Source organism: Callorhinus ursinus, unplaced genomic scaffold (genome assembly GCF_003265705.2).
Source record: "Callorhinus ursinus isolate GAN/ISIS: 27379988/994484 unplaced genomic scaffold, GSC_fseal_2.0 scaffold12, whole genome shotgun sequence".
Taxonomy (NCBI): Eukaryota; Metazoa; Chordata; class Mammalia; order Carnivora; family Otariidae; genus Callorhinus; species Callorhinus ursinus.
In genome coordinates, this window is record NW_027397074.1 from 15,792,136 (window position 1) to 15,815,308 (window position 23,173).

A 23,173-nucleotide genomic window follows, 5' to 3' on the forward strand; every position below is an offset into this window, starting at 1 on the left:
AAATGGGTGAAGGGGAGTGAGAGATAGTCTTTCAGTTATGCATTGAAAAAGTTACTGGGATAAAAGGTATAGAGAATTGGGAATATAGCTAATGGCATTGTAAAAGGGTTCTATGACATCTTATGGTAGCTATACTTGTGGTAAGCATAGCATATTGTATAAATACCATGAGATACCACTTCACAGAAGTAAGGTCATAGTTAAAAAAAAGAAAAAGAAAAAAATAACAAGTGTTGATGAGTATGTGGAGAAATGGGAAACCTTTTACATACACTGAACGGGAAAGTAAAATCATGCAGCCACTGTGGAAAAGTTGGACAGTTTCTCAAAATGTTAAACACAAAATTTTCATATGACCCAGCAATTCCAGTATTAGATATATAGCTAAGGGAACTAAAAACATACAGTAACAAAACCTTGTACAGAAATGTTCAGAGCATTATTATCTATAACAGCCAGAAGTGGAAACAATCAGACCAAATGTTCAACTGTGGCATGCATAAACAAGATGTGGTGTATCCCTACAAGGAAATTTTATTCAACCAAAAAAAAAAACAAAACAAAAAAGAATGAACTATTGATACATGCTACAACATGGATGAATCTTGAGATAACATTATACTAATTGAAAGAAGCCAGACTCAAAAAGCACCTATTTTATGATTCTATTTATATGAAATGTCCATAATTGGCAAATCTGTAGACAGAAAGCAGATTCGAGGTTGGCAGGGGTTTAGGAGAAGGGGGCTGGGGGAACGACTGCTTAATGGGTACTAGATTTCTTTTTAAGGTGTTAAAAATGTCCTGCAATTAGATAGTGGTTATGACTGTACAACATTGTGAATGCAACCAAAGTCACTAAATTATATACTTCAAAATGCTTAAAATGGTGAATTTTATAATGTGAATTTCACCTAGGTGAGATACCAGTTCACTCTCAATGAATGACCAGGATGCAACTAGGACTTATATACATTGCTGGGTCAGGGTTAAAAATTTAAGTAACTTCCATGGCGTTAAACATTCAATAAATACATGATTCAGCAATTCCAAGAAAAATAAAAACACAGGTCCACAAAAGGAACTGTATACAAATGTTCATAGAAACATTACTCATAACAGCCAAACCCAGGAAACCACCCAAATATAAATCTACATGTACAGTATATTCACACCCATGGGATACTACTCAGCAATAAAAACAAATGAACTACTGATATCTATAGCAACATGGATGAATCATAAAAGGTTTATTTATGTTATGCAAAATAATGCAGAGCTACAACATAAATTTTATGATTTCACTTATATTAAGTTGAAATACAGGAAAAACTGTAGCAGTCAAACATAAATCAGACTATAGCAATCAGAAAAGTAGATACCTCTGATGGGATGGGAGACTGGAATGAAGAATGAAATAACCTTCTGAGAAGCAGAAATGTTCCATATTTTGATTGTGGTAGTAATTACATGGATATGCATATTTATTAGAACTCAATCTGTATGCTTAAAATGGGTCCATTTTATGGGACTGTATCTGCCAAGGGATATATTCCACCACCCCCAGTGGATTCCTGAAATTCAATGTATGGTTTTTCCTATACACACACACCTATGACAGTTTAATTTATAAATTAGTCACATTAAGAAATTAACAGTAACCAAAGACAATTAAAATAATATACTATAATAAAAGTTATGTGAATGTGATCTCTTGCTGTCTCAAAATATCTTACTGTATTGTACTCACTCTCCTTCTTGTGATAATGTGAGATGATAAAATGCCTGCGTGATCAGGTAAAGTGAGGTGAATGAAGTAGCATTAGGCTACTACTGACCTTCTGACAATAGGTCAGAAGGAAAATCATCTGCTTCTGGACCATGGCTGATGGAGGGTAACTGAAATCTGGGATAAGAAGGGACTACTGTATTAGAAATTTTTCAAATTTTCATAATGAGACTTCCATGTAAAACCAATCTCACTGAGCATAGCACATGGTAGGTGCTCCATCAATGCAGAAGGAAAGAAGGAAGTGGGGTAACTAGGTAGATTATTTTATAGTCATGGCCCAATAGTATGTATGTATTCTTTACCACCGTTAAGGAATTTACGATCTAGATCAGAATGACATATCACCTCTGAACCAGCTCATTATCTTTAACAGTTCCCACAGATGCCATAGTAGCCTCTGAATCATACTGTCTTAGGGGAAAACATTTTCAAATTCTGAATCCTCCTGTCTTGCTTATTCTCCATTTTTTACTCTTCACTGAGGTTGTGTTCAAGGTCTAGATACACTGAATTTTCCCTGGTTTCTGAGCCCACCATCACCTGAGACAGACTTCAGTGCCACAGCTATCTTTTCATGTGTTTAGCCTGCAAAACTAACAAATTAACCTTCGAAAACCCTTAGGTCCTCCAACTCACCAGGGTATTGAGACTATCAGAAGTGAATATTAAATTTAAAAAATAGCAAGAGAACATATTTCAGAAGATAATATATCAATAGTTGGCATATGAATCAAACAGGGATATTATGTAAAGCCCTAAATGAGCAGGAGATAAAGCTCAATCTAAGCTAGGCTTGCTCTGAACAGGGAGAGGAACAGGTGGAGAGGCTTAAGCAAAAGAAAGACAATAGGAAAGTGATGAATATTACAGAAGAATGAACAAATCCATTCATTTTTCTAGGCTCTAGAGCAAAAAATTTAAGTTTGGATATATGTGTGAGGTAGTCTGAAAAAGCAGATTAAGGCCTCATTTGATAATTACAAAAAGATGTGGGGTACAATAAGCAGATACTGTCATTTAACTATAAGAGGTGAAATTGTCCAAGGTAATAAAACTTCTTAGGAAAAGAGCCAGTACTGAATGAAATTCATTTCTCCTGATTTACAGCCAAATGTTCTTTTACTTAGATCATGATTCTGCTCAATGTTCTCTAACTTTGCTTAATACAACTCTTGATTTTTTTTTAAGATTTTATTTATTCATGAGAGACAGAGAGAGGCAGAGGGAGCAGGCTCCCCAAGGAGCAGGGAGCCTGATGCGGGACTCGATCCCAGGACCCCGGGATCATGACCTAAGCCGAAGGCAGACGCTTAACCAACTGAGCCGCCCAGGTGCCCATAAACAAACTTACCAAAAATAACCTTGTCCCTCCCCCCATTCAGTTCTTCTTGAACCTATATCCTTCACCTGAAGCATACTTTAAGATATACTTTAACATAAATTTTATTATCTTACCAACAGTCCTGATTATTGACATGAGAGGTAAGGGGGTTTCTATGAGTACAGGCCATAGATACATGACCAAGTCTTTCCTATAGCTACTAAAAGATCTGAATTCCAATAATATTTTTTAAAATTAACCTTGAGTTACCGATTAGAAAATTATTAACAGTGACCAGTAAAACAGACTTTCTGCTTACTCACAGATTGGCATTATCACTTATAATGCAGTCAAGGGTGTGTCTAAAAGCACAGGGTACAACTATGTTACTGCTTCCTCATTATAGTAAATATGAGAGGTAACTCAGCTTTCACTGGAACATAAAATGAGCTTTCATTTTTTACGTTCAACAGAAATATGTTTAAATCTTTCCCATATCTCCTAAACCTTCCAAAGACCCTATCTTCCCTTCCTATCACGATAATTCCCTACATTGACAAATTTTTTCAAGAGTACACTCAACTTGTCTCCACTTCAAGTCCCTTGTTCTTATGTAGTACTTATACCTTAGTCATCTACTGAAATTCTAAGGAAACCAATGACATCTTTTCTTTTTTTTAAAGATTTTATTTATTTATTTATTTGAGAGCGAGAGAATGAGAGCGAGCGAGCACATGAGAGGGGGGAGGGTCAGAGGGCGAAGCAGACTCCCTGCTAAGCAGGGAGCCCGATGCGGGACTCCAGGATCATGACCTGAGCCGAAAGCAGTCGCTTAACCAACTGAGCCACCCAGGTGCCCTTTTTTTTTTTTTAAGATTTATTAATTTGAAAGAAAGAGAGAGCTAGAGGGAGAGGGAAAGAGAGAGACAGAGAGCACGCACGAAGGGGGGTGGGTGGGCAGAGGGAGAGGGGAAGCACAATCCCAAGTGAGCAGGGAGCCCAACGTGGAGCCCGGTCCCAGGACTCTGAGATCATGACCCAGCCAAAGGCAGACGCCTACCCCACTGAGCCACCCAGGCGCCCTGGAAAACAGTGACACCTTAAACACCGGAATTAAAGGCCTATTTTTCAAATCTTGGCCTTTTTGAACTCTTGAAGATGGAGGAGCTGGTGTAGAGGTCACCAGAATGATATACTCACTGAGCTCTCACTCTGTGTACTAATTAAGCTTTCAAAAATGTTCCATTTCATCCTCACATCGTATTAATTACCCCCCTTTCATTAAAATTGAGACTCAAAACTACCCAAAGCCAGACAGTGAAGCCTGCACGATCCCAATGTTTGCAATTCTGGGATATTAAGTTTTGTTCCCAGTTCTCTAACTCTCTGGCCTTTTCTCCATCTTTCTATTTCATCATCGTCTACTCATCACTGCTTCTCTTGTTTTAGATGCTCTCCTGGGCAATTTCATTTCCTTCCATGACTTTAACTACATTCTATATTCATGTTTCTCAATCTTAAAGCTTTTTATAAACAAAAAGTTTTGTGCTCTTTCTGTAGTTTACATTTTTTTAATTTTTATTTTTTTAATTAACATATAACGTATTATTTGTTTCAGGGGTACAGGTATGTGATTCATCATTCTTACATTTTGAAAACAGCTTGTCTTCCCCAAATAGAACATCTAACGTTGAGTATGTTTTGTTCAAACTACACCTCCTCCTGCCTCTCAAGATCTGATACCCTCTTATGCATCACCCCGTGGCTGAGGGTCTGTATGTCTCTCAAATCAATCTTTTTCTTCTCTTCACCCCACCCCCATATCTCTCCTGAGTTACAGACAAATATCACCAACTGGATATGGATAGTTCCATGCTTCTCTCCCTTGGTCCTTCAACTTAAAGTCATCCACAACTAAACTCTCCTTTCCCTTAGCAAACCTGTACTACCTACCTCTTTGGATTCTCCATTTTGGTTAAGGGTTATTACAATCCATCCTGTCTATGCTTTAATGTATTTATTTGTGAAACAGTGATATTGGCACTAAGTTCTCTGATCTCTACTAGCTCAAAAATCAACCATTAGGGGCACCTGGGTGGCTCAGTCAGTAAAGCTTCTGACTCTTGATTTAGACTCAGGTCATGAGCTCAGCCAGAGGTGGGACTCCACGCTGGGCCTGGAGCCTGCTTAACATTCTCTCTCCCTCCCTCTCTAAAAAAAATATATAAACCATTAAACAATGATTGACTATTATAGCCAAAAGCTGATGAATGCAAAATCCCACAAGATTTAATCCTCTTCCTCTTTCACAAGTCTATAAGCAGAAACAAACCCAAAACAATTTTGTGAAGCGTTTTTTTCCCCACTTACAAAACAAAATTAACTTTACAAAATATTTTAATGGAATCCTTACTATAATCCCATTATTACCCCCACTTTACAAGTGAAAAAACTGGGACTCAAAGGGATTAGGTAACTTAGAGTTACGTGCTAAGTGGTAGGTCTAGACCCCAAACCCTAGGACGTGAGATTTCAAATTCTATTCTTTCTATGATTGTAGAAACAAACTTCACAATAAAACGAAAACAGGTCTGTGCACAACGGCGGTCAAAGGAGCAGCACACAGCCAAATACGAAATGGCCCAAGGCGACCTGAACTCGCTCTAGATTGGGAGGGGCCGCCTGGCCCGACCCTCGCTCCGACGCCCCCCTCCCAGGCCTCTCCCCCCTGGAAGTCCCCCTGCGGCCTGTCCCAGGCCGGCCAGGTCCGCGGTGACGGCAGGAAAACCTCGCTCCGCGCCTCGGGGCGTGCTGGGCAGAGGCTCACGCGGCTAACCGGTGCGGCCCGGCCGGAGGCTGAGTCCTAATTGGGCCGCAGCCGCCGCGCCTTCAGCCTCCGGGACAGCCGACCCGTGGGCAAGAAGCGTACCTGGTGAAGGAGGCAGCTGAAGGGCAGGCGGTCCCGGCGACCCTAAGAGGCGGGAATGACCCTGTTGGCGGGCTAGCCTCCGGGGCTAACTGCATTCACTACGTTAGGTCAACAGGAGTAACAAGGACTCTTCAAAGGAGCGGACGGACCCAAAGCCACCAGCGAAGAGCCGGGACCTGAAGCCTCGAAGGTACCAACGTGGGGGAGGGCCAGGGGGCGGAGACGCGGCCCGTGGGGGCGGGGCGCGCGGCGCGAGGAGGCGGGCACGTGGGGGCGAGCGCGAGGCGGGGCGCGGCGCGAGGCGGGGCGCGGCGCGCGGCGTGAGAGAGGGCGGGGCGCGCGTATGGGCGCCGCGGCCGCGTGACGCGTTTTCAAATCTTCAACCGCCGCAGCCCACTCGTTTGTGCTTTACCTCTTCCTCCTCCGCGCCTTGGAGTCGAATCCGGCGCCGGAAACCCGGAGGGTAGACGCGGCATCTCTTGCGTGGGTGTGGTAGTCTGCGGAAGGGGAAGAGGTGACCGTCTGATAAATCGGTCTCGTCGAGCTGTGTTTTCGTGGCCGCCCGGCGCGACACCCTCCCGAACCCAGCATGTAGGTGCCGGGCGGCTGCCATGAACTCCGGAGCCATGAGGATCCACAGCAAAGGACATTTCCAGGGTATGAAGCCCCTCCTCCGCTGCGGCCCTTTAATCCTTTCCTCCCCTCGTGGTTCCACCATTGATTCTTTAGTTCTTCCCCTTAGGTCCCTGCTCCTTTTCTTTTCTGGCTTGTGCGTCCTTATCTGTGGCCTGAAGGAAGGCTCCGTCCAGGGCTTTGCCTCAGAAAGGGAGAGGATCCCAGCCGGGCCCCTCGCGCTGTTCACGCTCCCGCCGCGGCCCAAAATTCCCGGAGGTTGTAAAACGAGAAAACAATGTGCGGACCCGGGACCTGGCCGGGCCTCGGACAGATGCTGAGACTCAGCACAGGCCCTTTGAGGCTGCAGCTCTGTCCTCAATTTGAAAGCAGAGGTGCTCGTGGCTTTTAGGTTCATGATTAAATTGGGTGATTGTGGGTGGGTTTTGGCCTTATTTTTAAATTTATTTTCCTTCACTCGTAAAGTTAAGGTATAGCATTTGTATTTCAAATACATCATTGCTGTTTTCAACATTATAGACAGAAACAAAAGCACGTTTCCATTTCGACTACTTTGGTAAAACATTATAGCTTTCAAGTGTTTTTTCTTTTTTAATATGTCTAGAATATATATGTCGTATATATATAGGAATTTTCAACGTATGAACAGATTGTTATGAAAGTTAATTTTTAAAGCAGTTGTTTCGATCTCAGATCTGTTTTGAAAGGAAATAATGAAGTGAATGGTGATTTGGCTCTTAAATGGACCATTTATTTCTTAATACATAGACTATAGGAAACTAAACCTTGGAAACTTTTGAGGACTAGGTCATCATGTGTAACAGGTTTCTTGTGTAGGTAAGTGTTCAACAGAATGGCAGATGCTCCATAAATATTTCTGAGTAAATACCCCATGGAGTTTACATCGTAAGGAGGAAAATCTTTCAAAAAGGTTTTAGTTTCCACTGTAATACGTAAAAACATGAACAAATACATAAATATTTACTGCAAATTCATTTATTGCCTGTGAACAATAATTATTTTACAATATAGTATCTGTTAAAACAAGTATGGTATTTTGGTTTTTTTTTAAAGATTTTATTTATTTGAGAGAGAGCACGAGAGGGAAGAGGGTCAGAGGGAGAAGCAGACTCCCTGCCGAGCAGGGAGCCCGATGTGGGACTTGATCCAGGGACTCCAGGATCATGACCTGAGCTGAAGGCAGTCGCTTAAACAACTGAGCCACCCAGGCGCCCTGGTGTTTTGGTTTTATCCGAAGTGGAACTACAAAGAAATACATTAAAATGCTATTGAGTTTTTAATTGGTGGGATTATAAAGATTTTTTTCCCCTCTGTGATATGATGATGCCTGTATAAAAAATATTTTTAGAACAGTAGAAATTTTGTCTGCATAAAACGATCTAATTCTACATTTTTTTAAACAACAGGTGGAATCCAAGTCAAAAATGAAAAAAACAGATCTTTAAAATCTATGAAAACTGATAACAAACCAGAAAAATCCAAATATAAGCCGCTCTGGGGAAAAATATTTTACATTGACTTACCTTCTGTCACCATATCTGAAAAACTGCAAAAAGACATTCAGGATCTGGGAGGGGTAAGTCAAAACTATGTACACTTTGACAAAAAAGGAAAAATTTGTAACAAGTATTTTCTAACATGTAATCATTTTAGATTATCATATTGGGAAACAACCATATAAGCACCAAGTTTAAAACTTTTATCAACTGTTTAACATTAATGAAAAACTATTTGTTTTAACCTTTTGTAGCCTAATAGGACTTCCGGGTTTCTGTGATTTTTAGTCGAGTGTAAAGTTCACAAAGTGTGAGAAATGTGACTCCCTCCTTTGTCCTGGTGGAACCTCTGATTGCCTTCTCACTGTAATGTTTGTATGTCCTCCAGATAGCAGGAACTCCTTGATAGTGGTTATCGGGGAACTATATAAATTTGTCTAGACTAGCATAACAGTAAGAATGTTATTTGCCGAACAAGGAGAACCTCTTTGAACCACAAAGAGTTAAATTACTTGGAGTGGTAACAGTCTCAACAGAATGAATGTCATTGGGGAACAGAATTTGGGTTAAGAATATTGAAAGCTCTCTTTCTTAACTTATACATTGAGTAAATGATTAAGAAATTAGAAAATTTGAGTAAAATTCTAAGATTTTCTTAGGAGTAAAGTTAACGTTGGGTAGGTTTTAGCAAGTGAGGTTAAGAATTTATTAATTTCTTTACTAATTCTTTCTATTTAAAAAGGTTTTTGCTACACTTTGAATTTGTTGAATAATCTTTGAATAATCTGCCATTCCTAGAATAGAATTTTGCAGAAGAACATGTAACAAATTTCTCAGAGTTGTTTTTTGGTGTGATCTTCATTTATTTATTTGAAAGTGCAAGACAGAGAGCATGGGCACGGGGGGTTGGGGGCGCAGAGGGGAGGGAAAAGCAGATGCAGGGCTGGAACTCAAGACCCTGGAATCATGACCTGAGCCAAAGGCAGATGCTTAAGCGGTCGAGCCACCCAGGTATCCCTTGTTACTCATTTTCTTAAAACATTGTCACATTGTCATAACAGTATATCATATCATAATGACCATATGACTGCATTCCTAAAAATCATGTTTTATAGGCCAGCCACCTTTGAATAAAGACTCCTTTCTTTTATTCATTTAGAAAGTAAGTGCTTAAGGGTCCAGAGAAGTAAAATGACTGGCCCAGTGTGGGATTAGCCTCCTAATTCCCAGACTAATATACTACTACATCATTAGTAGTCGTATATTACTCCACTGGCGTAGCAATTAATGGCTACAAAACAGTTTCACAGCTTTCTCAAATATGATGAATAACCCATTAACCTTTTATGATCTAAATCAGTGATTTCAGGGGTGCGTGGTTGGCTCAGTCAGTTAAGCATATGCCTTCGGCTCAGGTCATGATCCCAGGGTCCTGGGATCAAGCCCCGAATCGAATCGGGCTCCCTGCTCAGCTGGGAGCCTGGTTCTCCCTCTGCCTGCTGCTCCCCCTGCTTGTGCTCGCGCGCGCTTTCTCTCTCTGTCAAATAAATAAATAAAAATCTTAAAAAAAAGTAAATCAGTGATTTTAGATTTGTATTTTTAGCAGTAGAACTCTTCAAGCAAAATCATTCAGAAGTCTAATGTATAAAGCCAGTAAAAAGGAAGCTGTTAAGGTAAAACAGCAGTTCTAGTTAGTACAGGGATGCATGCCCTGCGCCCTTTTTCTCTCATTCCCACAGCAGTTGCTGAGGCACTACAAGAAACAAGTTTTGAATTAACTTATGCATTTGATAATAGTTGGGAGACCTTTTGGTTTTATACACTTCAAATTTTTATCATAAAATGGTTTGAAGTAGACCAGTTAAGTGAAGACCATATTAAGAACATAAGTTTTCACATTTTTTTCTTCGAGTTGTGGATTTTCAACTGAATATGACTTGTTAACTGTACTTCTTAATTTCTCTTTTTAAAATTTTTTTTATCAGATTATGATCCCTCCCCACACTATCTTTCCAATACTTTAGTGATGTACTGATTTCTGTTCTTACAACATTACCATCTCTATCCCTAAAATAAAAAGACTTCTTTCTGATGATCTGTTACATGAATTATAAAGGAATCTTGATCTCTAGACACTTCAGAGTTTTAGGGTTCAACTTTAAGAAATACTTAGTTGAATAGATATTCCTTGAAAAGTTGATTCTTGTTACTTAATTTTTAGGATTACTTAGGCCCTTTATCATTTTGTAACTTATCTTCAGATTATAACCAGTGTTGTCTTTTTCTGTAATTGTCTACTTTGTGCATTTGTTTTCTCTACTCTTAATGAACACATACCCCATTTTCCTGGAGAGTACACTTCTGACAAATTCAACCACTGAAAACACAGCAGTGAAGTCTGACATAGGGAAATATCTTTTAATAGTGGCAAGGAGTGTAGCTGTTACAAGACCATCTAAAAAGGACATGGAACCAACCATATTTAGGTCCATATTTAAACATTCTGGGCTAAAATAAAGCATTTGGAGAAGAATAGAGATGTAAGGGTAAATGCCTTGCCATAAATGAACTTGAAGACAGAGTTACTTGTTCATTATAACCTTGAGTGACTCAAAAATATTTCAAGTTTATTCTTTAAAAGACCTAAATTCAACAATAGCTAATAAATTGAAGACCATGATGAAACTAAGTTAGTACTTCTGGGGTATGGTATTGTTTTGGTAGATTTCAAAAATGAATCTTATGTCCATCCTGCCTCTGATCTAGGTAGAGATTGCATGGATACAATTAATTGTAACACAACATGTAATATCAACAAGAGGGAGAAATTACTTCCAATTAAGAAATCTTGGAAGCTGTTGTACAGACACAATTTGAAGTCAGCTTTGAAGGATGATTATGATTTGGGCATGTGGAAATTCATCCAAAAATTACTCCACTGGCGTCTTTAATATGCTAGCACTTTTAGCTACAGGGGATGCAAAAATATATAAGATGTAGTCTACTGCTCTCAGTCTATGGGAACATCAGACACCTAAATCATTTATTGTATAGATCAGTGCTTTAACAGAAGTTAATGTAGATGTTGCCATTAAAATACATTGAAGTGGGGCGCCTGGGTGGCTCAGTTGGTTAAGCATCTGACTCTTGATCCCAGCTCAGGTCTTGATCTCACGTTTGTGAGTTCAAGCCCCACGTTGGGCTCCACACTGGGCATGGAGCCTACTTAAAGAAGAATATAGAGAAGAAAATGATTAACTTTGCCTTTAGGAATCATAGCAGAGATAGAACTTAACCTAAGTCTTGAAAGTCTAGTAGAAATATACCAGATAGAATGGACAAACTAAATAGAGGGAAGAATATATTTAAAGTTAAGTATAATTTGAGCAACTACTGATACTATAATGTGACTTGAGCTTGGGATTTAGATGGGGAGAAATAGCAAGAAACAATGTTATATCAGGGCTAAACTGTGAAGGATGTTTTATTTACTACTGAAGAATTATAACTCTTTCTATAGGAACTGGAAAACCAAAGGAAATGTGTGGTACTAGCATAAGGACATAGAGACTAATGCAACAAAATAAGAGACCCTAGAAGTAAACCATCGCATATATGGTCAGTTGATTTTCAGCAAGGGTGCTAAGACCATTCAGTGGAGAAAGGACAATCTTTACAATAGCTTATGCGAGGAAAACTGCTGAAGAATGAAGTTAGACCATTAGTGCACATCATATGCTAAAATTAATTAAAAATGGGTCAAGTTCTAAATGTAAGCTAAAACTCTTAGAGGAAAGTATAAGGAAAAGCTTAGAGGAAAGTATACGGAAAAGCTTCATGACATTGGATTTGGTGTTGATTCTTTGGATATGAAACCAAAGGCATAGAGAACAAATGAAAAATAGATAAATTGGACTTCATAAAAATGAAAAGGTTTTGTTCATAAATGGGTAATATCAAGAGGGTAAAAAGACAACCCACAAAATGGGAAGAAAAGATATTTGCAGATCATATATCTGATAGGGGATTAATGTCCAGAAGGAGATACCATGTCACATCTGTTAGGATGGTCAGTATCAAAAAAAAAATATGTGTTGGCAAGAATGTTTGGAATTTGGAACCCTTTTGGGTTGGTGGATTTGTAAAATGGTACAGCTGCTATGGAAAACAGAAGTTTAACCCAAAAGAATTGAGAGCAGGGCCTTGAAGAGATATTTATATACTCATGTGCATAGCAGCATTATTCACAATAGACAAAAAGTGGAAACAACCCAAATTTTCATCAACAGATCAATGGATGAACAAAATGGGTATACATACAATGGAATATTATTCAACCTTGAAAAGGAATGAAATTCTTACCCTTGCTAAAACATGGATAAACCTTGAAAACACTGTGCTAAGCAAAATAACTCAGACACAAAAGGACAAATATAGTATTTAATATATATAATTCATCTATATGAATTATCTAGAATAGTTAAATTTATAGAAACAAAGTAGAACACAGATTAAAAGGGGCTAGAAAGAGGAGAAGGTGGGGATTTACATTTAATGGATAGTTTCAGCTTAGGATGATGAAAAAGTTACAGAAATGTACAGTGGTGATGGTTGCACAACATTGTAAATGTACTTCCTGTCACTGAATTGCATACTGAAAACTGGTTAAAATGATCAATTTAATATGTATTTCATCACAATTTTTAAAAAATGTTTAGGAGAGTGTGTTCCTTTTGAAAAATTGGAACCTCTGGCAATGCTAAGGCCACATATTTATGAAAATGAAGAAAGCATTTGATGTGTAAATTGTGCATTTATATCCCTGCTGGCCCTCGTAAGCATTTAAGTTGGTAATCCCTGAAATAAATAAATGTGGATATCTTATTTACTGGTTGATGAAAATACTACTTATAAAAAAGGGAAGTAATGATTTACACTTAAGGGGGCCACTGGTGTAAGCAGCAAATTCTGCTTAATGCTTAGACGGAATTCATTTGTTACATATTTTGCTTCATTTTTTCTTTATTATTCCCCTTTATGTTGTGAGATACTAAGAAACTGTAGCTGTTTAAAATATTATAGAAATACTTCATTATGAAAATAGTTATGATTACTAGTATTTATTTCTACTTTAATTTTTCTGCCCTTGGATGGGAATGATCTTTGATATAACATTGACATCTGGTACTTGGGTTTATAAATTCAGGATTTAAGCAGTGGTTTTCAAACATTTTAGTTGGGAAATCATCTTCAGTCTTACACTCTGAGGGTAAGGGTCCCTTTCTTCCTGTTAAAATCTTATGGTAAGATGTTAACTGATTTTGAACTGTCCTGCCCTGTATGATAGCCATCAGGTACATGTGACTATTTAAATTTAATTAATACTATATTGAAGAAAACTTAAAATTCACTTGCTCAGTCATATTAGTTACCTTTGTTACATTTTAAGTGCTGAGTAGCCACATGTGGCGAGTTGCTACCATATTGGATAATGCTGATAAAGAACATTAGCCATTACATTCAGTTCTACTGGACAGTTGTGCGTTTAGAGCGTGGACTTGAATCAGAATATCTGTATTCATACTCTGTTATTTACTACTCATGTAACCTCAACCAAGTCACTTCTCTATTTAATTTTCTTTTCCACAAAATGTGGATATTAGTAATACTAGTACCATGGGGTTGTTATATGCGTTAAATTAATTGGGATATATAAAGTACTTAAAAATAGTATTTAGCATATGCTGGTTGTTACCGGAATGCCCATTGTACTTCCTCAGAACTCAGATTCAGAAGAACACAGTATGAAAACCACCAGTTTTCAAAATACTGAAATGCATCAAATTGGTATTTTACACTGTACCTGAAATATGAAACAGTTTATGGTTTATATGGCTTATTTGAAAATACTTTGTTCTCCTTTAGCGAGTTGAAGAATTTCTCAGCAAAGATATCAGTTACCTTATTTCAAATAAAAAGGAAGCTAAATTTGCACAAACGTTGGGAAGAGTTTCTCCTGTACCAAGTCCAGAATCTGCATATACTGCAGAAACCACTTCACCTCATCCCAGCCATGATGGAAGTTCATTTAAATCTCCAGATTCAGTAAGTCTCTTAAATGTGCTTTGAGACCTTCAGAAAGACTGTAGCCTGAGGATCTCATGATTTTCAAGAGCAGACTGGCAGCAGAGTTCACTTAGGTAGAACAATATCTACATTATGGGTGGCTTTCCAATCGATAACGTTACTGTTGTATAGAAAGGTGATTTGTCTCCTAATACTTTGGGGTCATACTCTGCTAAAATAATATTTTTTGCCTTTGGGGATGGCTTTTATTTTTAAGAGTTATTTACAACTAAAAAGTAACAGCAGATCATATTTAAAGTAGAAATGGAAACCTTTGTTTCACAGCAGGAGTAAGCAAACTATGGCATGGGCCAAGTCCAGCCTGCCTCTTTTTTACAGCCTTTGAGTTAAGCATGGTTTTTACATCTTCGAATGCTTGGGCAAAAATTGAGACTATTTTATGACAAATTAAAATTCAGATACCAGTGTCCATAAATAAAGTTTTATTGGAACACAGCCAGACCTGTTCATTTGCATATTAACTGGTTGCTTTCCTGCTATAAAGGAAGTACTGGATAGTTAGGACAAGTACTATATGGCCTGTAGAACCTAAAACATGTGCTATCTGGCCCTTTACAGAAAAAGTTTGCCAGCCCCTGTTTTAGGTACTGGTATCACATCTCTGTTACTCCATTGACAAGTTAGAAGATACAGTGAAGGTTAAATTGGGGAGGGGGAAAAATAGAAATACAAGAAGAAAAGTCAAGGAAGGTTCATGTATTTTTTTCACTTTAATGCTCTTTTGGAGGAATGAGATTATATACTAGTGACTAGTTCCAAATTAATTGTTCCTCGCAGCATTTCAATTGCTTTTCCAGTGTTGTATTTAAAATGGGAAATACCAAAATATATATATGTATATGGATATAAAATTTAGTCATATTTTCAAATCTTCATTTGAATACAAAATTAGAATCTAAACTTGTTAATTATAGACAATTTACTACAGAACTGAACTTTGTTATCATTCAGTTGTTTAGTTGCTCTATCAAAAAAAGCAAACTTTTTAATAGATGTTATTATAAAGACCCAAAGGAAATCGTTCTTTACTATACTTTATTGTGTTGATACTTACTGAGACTTGTACAAATAAATTTTGTCTATTTTAAATTTTATATTAAAATTTATAGATTTTATCAATTTATTTTAGCTATTTTATATTTTTAAGTTTTTTTCCAGTGAGGCACTGTGTTACAACTTTTTAATGTTTGAGCTCTGATTTTTTTTATAGGTGTGTTTGAGCAGAGGAAAATTATTAGTTGAAAAAGCTATCAAGGACCATGTAAGTATGAAATTTAAAAATTTACTGTATAGATTCTGTTAACTCAAGTGGAAATGGAGATGTTCCTGAAATCTTCCTTTTCTCATTTTTAATAGGAAAAGCCTAAATATCAGCATGTATCTCATTTTACAAAGAACAGAATCTACTTTTCATGAAGAAACATCTCCATCTTGTGGCCTTTTAAAATATTGCTGGAGATGTATAAAGCTTTTGGCATTTTTGTTTTTTAAATGAAATTTCTTGAAACTGTTAACTGTAAGACTACAATTGCATTAATTGTCAAGCATATGGGAATATATTAAACAGGGTTAATTTATAAATTCCAGAAGGAAAAACTGATGTACTGATTGCTATTGTAACTATATAGAATCTGTTCTGAATACCTTCCTCAGTGACATTTATCTTCAAATAATTTTTTTAGCTCACTTAAATTTGTAATTTTCTAGAAAAACTCTTAAGCCTTTTTTTATTTTACAGGATTTTATTTCTTCAAATAGTATATTATCAAATGCCTTATCATGGGGAGTAAAAATTCTTCATATTGATGGTAAGGATGTTGTTACCAGTTTTTTTGACAGTATTTGTTAAAAGTATTAATTTGTGCTCTTTGGTTCCTGATTTTACATAGGCAGAATTCTGATAGCAAGAGATAGCTATAATGGTAAATCACCTAAATCTAGTACAAAGAAAATAGCAGTGTTTAACTCCAGAGGTAAAAATGCTAATCTTAAGCCTTTTTTTTTTTTAAATGAAGACATTAGATACTACATTGAACAGAAGAAAAAAGAACTATATTTACTCAAGAAATCAAGCACTTCTGTGAGAGATGTGGTATGTTATTTTCCTTAACTTTTAAACTAATTAAAGAAAGTGATCAAGGTTGATTTTTTTTTTTATCTGTAAATTTTTCTTACCAAGTAGAAAGTATTACTGCCTGAATATCCTAAGGGTAAACCTTTGTGTTGTATTCATGTTTCCATTATTTGAATAAATTATCGTGTTATCATTTAACTTAGGATTTCCTCATGAGGTAAAAGTTGTTCCTAGGAGGATGGCAAGTTTTATTTATTCTTTCTTCTTTGGTTGCTGCTGCTTTTAACAAGCTACTTTAGTTCATTCTGAAGGAAAACATAATGGCTTATTGCATGAAAGCTTCTAATATGTAAAATATACTTCTTTCAATTGCTGTAGATAGCATATTTATAAATTTTTATAAAATACTGGGTGAATATTCCTTAATTGAAGTAGGTTTTAAATACATATAAATTATCTTTATTGCACTTTACAGATTTTTTGGATTGTATATAGAAATAAATGTATGAAAATGTAAACTCACAAAGACATTATGGTTTCAGAATACACCAGTATGTCATTTCTCTCTATATGCAGTGTATATAAATATATATTTGAAACAAGTTTCATGAGACATTGCTTATCCTTAATGTGATTCATGCCAGTATTTCTATAGTATTCTATTTTCATTTTTAAAAAGTATTCAGGGGAGCACCTGGGTGGCTCAGTCAGTTGAGTGTCTGACTCTTGATTTTGACTCAGGTTGTGATGATCCCTGGGTTATAGGATCGAGCCCCATGTCATTCTCTGTGCTCAGCAGGGAGTCTGCTTGAGATTCTTTCTCTCTCCTCCTCTCCCTCTGCCCCCTCCCTGCTCACTTGCTCTCAAATCAATCTTTAATCAGTCTTTTTTTTTATTATGTTATGTTAATCACCATACATTACATCATTAGTTTTTGATGTAGTGTTCCATGATTCATTGTTTTCGTGTAACACACAGTGCTCCATGCAGTATATGCCCTCTTTAATACCCATCACCAGGCTAACCCATCCCCCCACCCCCCTCCCCTCTGGAACCCTCAGTTTGTTTCTCGGAGTCCACAGTCTCTCATGGTTCATCTCCCCTCTGATTTCCCCCCCTTCATTTTTCCCTTCCTGCTATCTTCTATTTTGTTTTTTTAACATATAATGTATTATTTGTTTCAGAGGTACAGGTCTGTGATTCAACAGTCTTTGACAGTTCACAGCACTCACCATAGCACATATCCTTCCCAATGTCTATCACCTAGCCACCCCATCCCACCCCCCAGCACTCCAGCAGCCCTCAGTTTATTTCCTGAGATTAAGAATTCCTCGTATCAGTGAGGTCATATGATACATGTCTTTCTCTGATTGACTTATTTTACTTAGCGTAATACCCTCTAGTTCTATCCATGTCTTTGCAAATGGCAAGATTTCATTCCTTTTGATGGCTGCATAATATTCCTTTATATATATATATGTATATATATATATTTATATATATACGTATATACGTACACACACACACACCACATTTTCTTTATCTGTTCATCTGTCGATGGACATCTTGGCTCTTTCCACAGTTTGGCTGTTGTGGACATTGCTGCTATAAACATCGGGATGCACGTACCCTTTCGGATCCCTACATTTCTGTCTTTGGGGTAAATACCCAGTAGTGCAATTGCTGGGTTGTATGGTAGCTCTATTTTCAACTTTTTTTTTTTTTAATTTATTTATTTGAGAGAGCGAGAATGAGAGAGAGTACATGAGAGGGGGGAGGGTTAGAGGGAGGAGTAGGCTCCTCGCTGAGCAGGGAGCCCGATGCAGGACTCGATCCCGGGACTCCAGGATCATGACCTGAGCCGAAGGCAGTCGCTTAACCAACTGAGCCACCCAGGCGCCCTATTTTCAACTTTTTGAGGAAACTCCATACTGTTTTCCACAGTGGCTGCACCAGTTTGCATTCCCACCAACAGTGAAGGAGGGTTCCCCTTTCTCTGCATCCTCACCAACATCTGTTGTTTCCTGACTTGTTAATTTTAGCCATTCTGACTGGTGTGAGGTGGAATCTCATTGAGGTTTTGATTTGGATTTCCCTGATGCCGAGTGGTGTTGAGCACTTTTTCATGTGTCTCTTGGCCATTTGGATGTCTTCTTTGGAAAAAATGTCTGTTCATGTCTTCTGCCCATTTCTTGATCAGATCATTTGTTCTTTGGATGTTGAGTTTAATAAGTTCTTTATAGATTTTGGTTATTAGCCCTTTATCTGATATGTCATTTGCAAATATCTTCTCCCATTCTGTCGGTTGTCTTTTGGTTTTGTGGACTGTTTCCTTTGCTGTGCAAAAGCTTTTAGTCTTGGTGGAAGTCCCAATAGTTCATTTTTGCCCTTGCTTCCCTTGCCTTTGGCAATGCTTCTAGGAAGAAGTTGCTGCGGATGAGGTCGAAGAGGTTGCTGCCTGTGTTCTCCTTTAGGATTTTGATGGACTCCGGTCTCACATTTAGGTGTTTCAACCATTTTGAGTCTATTTCTGTGTGTGGTATAAGGAAATGGTCCAGTTTCATTCTTCTGCATGTGGCTGTCCAATTTTCCCAACACCATTTGTTGAAGAGACTGTCTTTTTTCCATTGGACATTCTTTCCTGCTTTGTCGAAGATTAGTTGCCCATAGAGTTGAGGGTCCATTTCTGGGCTCTCTATCCTGTTCCATTGATCTATGTGTCTGTTTTTGTGCCAGTACCATACTGTCTTGATGATTAGAACTTTGTAATAGAGCTTGAAGTCTGGAATTGTGATGCTGCCAACTTTGCTTTTCTTTTTCAACATTCCTCTGGCTATTCGGGGTCTCTTCTGGTTCCATACAAGTTTTAGGATTATTTGTTCCATTTCTTTGAAAAAAACTGATGGTATTTTGATAGGCATTGCATTGAATATGTAGATTGCTCTAGGTAGCATTGACATCTTTACAATACTTGTTCTTCCAATCCATGAGCATGGAACGTTAATCAGTCTTTTAAAAAAATATTCAGGGAGGGGCAGCTGGGTGGCTCAGTCGATTAGGTGTCCAACTCTTGGTTTTGGCTCAGGTCATGATCTCAGGGTTGTGAGATTGAACCCCATGTCCAGATTCTGCTTGAGATTTCCCCCCCTTCTGCTCCTCCCCACACTGTGTGCTCTCTCTCTAAAATAAATAATAAAATCTTTAAAAAAAAAAGTATTCAGGAATATTTTGTTTACACATGCAACCATCAATATTCAACAGATACTCAGTCCTATTAGGTGCCAGGCACTGGGAGTATTTGCTCTCATGAAACAAAAACAATGGGAAGTGTGATAAATAGCCATGAAACAGATCTTACTTTTCTCTCAAAACCAAAAGGATTAGAATACCAAGTATCTCTGTAATTCAGGATGTATAACTGGTCAGTTTGATTCTAATACTTGAAAATTTTTTATGTCTGTAAAAAAATGTTTTTGGAAAATTTCTGGTTTGTCAAGTACTAAAACAAAATTTTTCAATAAAGATGCATTTGTGGGTCTTGAGTCTTGAATGGACATGTATAAATTTTAAGCACACTAAAGGCATAAATTTTAAAACAGTAATTATATTTTCTTAAATACTCTTGTTAGCATTTATCTTTTAAAAAAGTTGAATGAATGTATTTTGTTTCACTATTTAAAAGTGCTTGGAGTTTTTTTTTTTCTTATTTTACCTGAAACTTTGAGGATTTTTTGTGTATGTATACATGAGGAATGTTGGTCTTTTACTTTTTTTTTTTTAAGATTTTATTTATTTATTTTGACAGAGACAGCAAGAGAGGGAACCACAAGCAAGGGGAGTGGGAGAGGGAGTAGCAAGCTTCCTGCTGAGTTTGATCCCACTACCCTGGGATCATGACCTGAGCTGAAGGCAGACGCTTAACAACTGAGCCACCCAAGCGCCCTGGTCTTTTACTTTTTGATATCTTTGGTTTTAGTGTCAGGGTAATGCTACTCTCATGAGATGCTGGGACGTATTTCCACTTACATTTTCTAGACAAGTTTTTATAGAGTTGCTTTTATTTCTTAAGTTTTGATAGTATTTACTAGGAAGGTTATCTGGGCCCATAATTTTTTGTTGGAAAATTCCCAACTATGAATTCAGTTTCTTTATTAGATAAAAGAAATTCAGGTTATTTATTTCTTATTGAGTGCACTTTGGTAGTTTGTATTTTTTAAGGAATTTGTACTTGTTTAAACTGTCAAATTGATGGTAAAAAAGTATTTGTAATATTCCCTTATTAAGCTTTCAGTGTTTATGGAGTCTGAATGATGTCTTTCATTCCTGAGATCATTATTCCTTTTTTTTTCTCTTTGATCAGTTGGGCTAGAGTTTTATCAATTTCATCTTTTTTTTTTTTTTTTAAAGATTTTATGTATTTATTTGACAAAGAGAGAGACAGTGAGAGAGGGAACACAAGTAGGGGGAGTGGGAGGGGGAGAAGCAGGCTTCCTGCGGAGCAGGGAGCCCAATGTGGGGCTCTATCCCAGGACCCTGGGATCATGACCTGAGCCGAAGGCAGACGCCTAACAACTAAGCCACCCAGGTGCCCTCAATTTCATCTTTTCAAAGAACCAGCTCTACTCTAAATTCTTTTTTAAGCTCTGCTTTACTGCTATTCCACACATTTTATGTAAAACTTCGTGTGTGTGTGTACACACACACACACACACACTCTTTCAGAGCACCTGTAGGTTCATAGCAAAATTGAGTAGAAGGCACAGATATTCCCATATACCCCTTGCCTTTCAGTAACACACAGCCTCCTCCACTATCAACATCCTGTACCACAGTGGTACATTCGTTATAAATTGATGAACCTTTATTGACAAGTCATCCTCACTAAAGTCCATAGTTTACTTTAGGGTTCACTCTTAGTGTTGTACACTGTATAAGTTTACACAAATGAATAGTGACATGTATTTGTCATCACAATATCCTACAGAATAGTTTTCATAAAAATGTTCCATGCTACATCTGTTCATCCCTCCCTCCCTCACTTACTCCTAACAACTACTGATCCTTTTTCCATAGTTTGGCCTTTTCCAGCGTGTCATATATTTGGAGCCATACAATATATAGCCTTTTCAGATTGTCGTCTTCAGTAAGTGATAGGCATTTAAAATTTCTCCATGTCTTTTCATGACTTGATAGCTTTTTTTTTTTTTTAATTGCTGAATGATTCCATTGTCTGAATTTGCCACAGCTCATCCACCTTCTGAAAGACATCTTGGTTGCTTCCGAGCTTTGACGTTACACATAAATTACGTATATAAACATCCATGTGTAGGTTTTTGTGTGGACATTAGTTTTCAACACATTTGGATAAATACCAAGGAGCATGATTGCTGCATTATATGGTAAGAGTATGTTTAGTTTGGTAAGAAGCTACCAAACTGTCTTCCAAAATGGCTGTACCATTTTGCATTTCCACCAGCAATGAATGAGCTGTTACTGATTTCTTTTTTAATTCTGTTATGGTCAGAACACATACTTCATGTGATTTCAGTTCTTTTAAGTTTGTCAAGGTTTGTATTGTCCAGAATACAATCTGTCTTTTTTTTAAGATTTTATTTATTTGAGAGAGAGCGCACACATGTTGTGCAGGAAGAGGGGAGAGGAGACAGGAAGGGAGAGGGAAAGAGAGAGGATCTCCAGTGGACTCTGCACCGAGGGTGGAGCTCAACACGGGGCTTGATCTCACAACCCAGAGATCATGAACTAAGCCGAAACCAAGAGTCGGACACTTAACCCACTGAGCCACCCACGTGCCCCCAGAATATAGTCTGTCTTAATGCAAGTTCCATGTGCACTTAAAATCATGTATTCTAAGGTTAATGGGTAGAATGTTCTATAGTTGTCAAATAGGTCAAATTGTATAGCTTTTCCGTATTCATACTGATACTCTGTCTTATTCTAGCCATTATGGAAAGAGAGGGGAATATTGAAGTTGCCAAATATGTTGTGGGTTTGTGTATTTTTCCTTCTAGTTCTATCATAGTTTTTGATTTGTGTATTTTGAGCCTCCTTAGATGTGCACACATCTGATATTCTCTGTCTTCTTGGTGAATTGACCTTGTTACTATATAACATCCCTCTGTCCCTGTTAGTATTCCTTGTTCTGAAGTCTCTGAATATACTATAACCACTCCAGCTTCCTTTTGATTAATGTTTACATGGTCTTTTTTATTCCTTCTACATTTAACATATCTATGTGTTTATTTTTAAAATGGGTTTCTTATAGATAGTTGAAAGCTGTCTTTTTATCATATCTGGCAATCTCTATCTTTTAATTGGTATGTTGTAATGATTTACACTTAATAATTATTAGGATCATTTAATTTAGGCCTGCCAATATACTAATATTTTTCTTTTGGCGTTCTCTGCATTTTATTCCTCTGTTTTCTCCTTTTTCTGTTGCTTTTCAGATTGTTTGAAGATTTATCTATTGGCTTTTTGGCTATATCCATGTTTTTGTTTTTATTGTAGTGGTTGCTTAGGTTAAATTATACCTATGTAATTTTTCACAGTCTATTTAGAATTAATATTTTACCTACTTCAAATAAAATGTAGAAGCCTTAAAACTTTTTGAGCTCTTTATCCTCTCCCACCAGTCTTTATGGTATAGTTATTTTTGTTACATTTGCATTTGTGTTAACCTCTTTCCTCGAAAAAGTCATGTAGAAGAGAATGTGAGAATGTATTTTGCCTTTATTCCTGC

General features: G+C 37.4%; 2 protein-coding genes across 8 annotated transcripts in view; one reads left to right on the forward strand and one right to left on the reverse strand.

Annotated features, from left to right (window-relative positions):
- The window catches only part of SLC25A40 (solute carrier family 25 member 40), a 63,300-nt gene extending 57,050 nt beyond the window's left edge, over positions 1 to 6,250 (reverse strand). For all 4 annotated transcript variants that reach the window (XM_073898753.1, XM_025872827.2, XM_073898754.1 and 1 more), the window contains exon 1: positions 6,043 to 6,250. The gene's annotated coding sequence lies outside the window, so the exon portion shown is untranslated. The remainder of the gene's footprint in view (positions 1 to 6,042) is intronic.
- The window catches only part of DBF4 (DBF4-CDC7 kinase regulatory subunit), a 31,258-nt gene continuing 14,298 nt past the window's right edge, over positions 6,214 to 23,173 (forward strand). The window contains exons 1-7 of one of the 4 annotated variants that reach the window (XM_073898747.1): positions 6,214 to 6,232; positions 6,435 to 6,699; positions 8,103 to 8,272; positions 14,118 to 14,297; positions 15,550 to 15,600; positions 16,078 to 16,147; positions 16,355 to 16,431. In XM_073898747.1, the coding sequence (XP_073754848.1) occupies positions 6,654 to 6,699; positions 8,103 to 8,272; positions 14,118 to 14,297; positions 15,550 to 15,600; positions 16,078 to 16,147; positions 16,355 to 16,431 (594 nt within the window). In that variant the 5' untranslated portion in view covers positions 6,214 to 6,232; positions 6,435 to 6,653. Of the gene's footprint in view, positions 6,233 to 6,389; positions 6,700 to 8,102; positions 8,273 to 14,117; positions 14,298 to 15,549; positions 15,601 to 16,077; positions 16,148 to 16,354; positions 16,432 to 23,173 lie in introns of those variants that run through there. The other 3 variants (XM_025872831.2, XM_025872830.2, XM_073898748.1) reach the window with 3 other exon arrangements.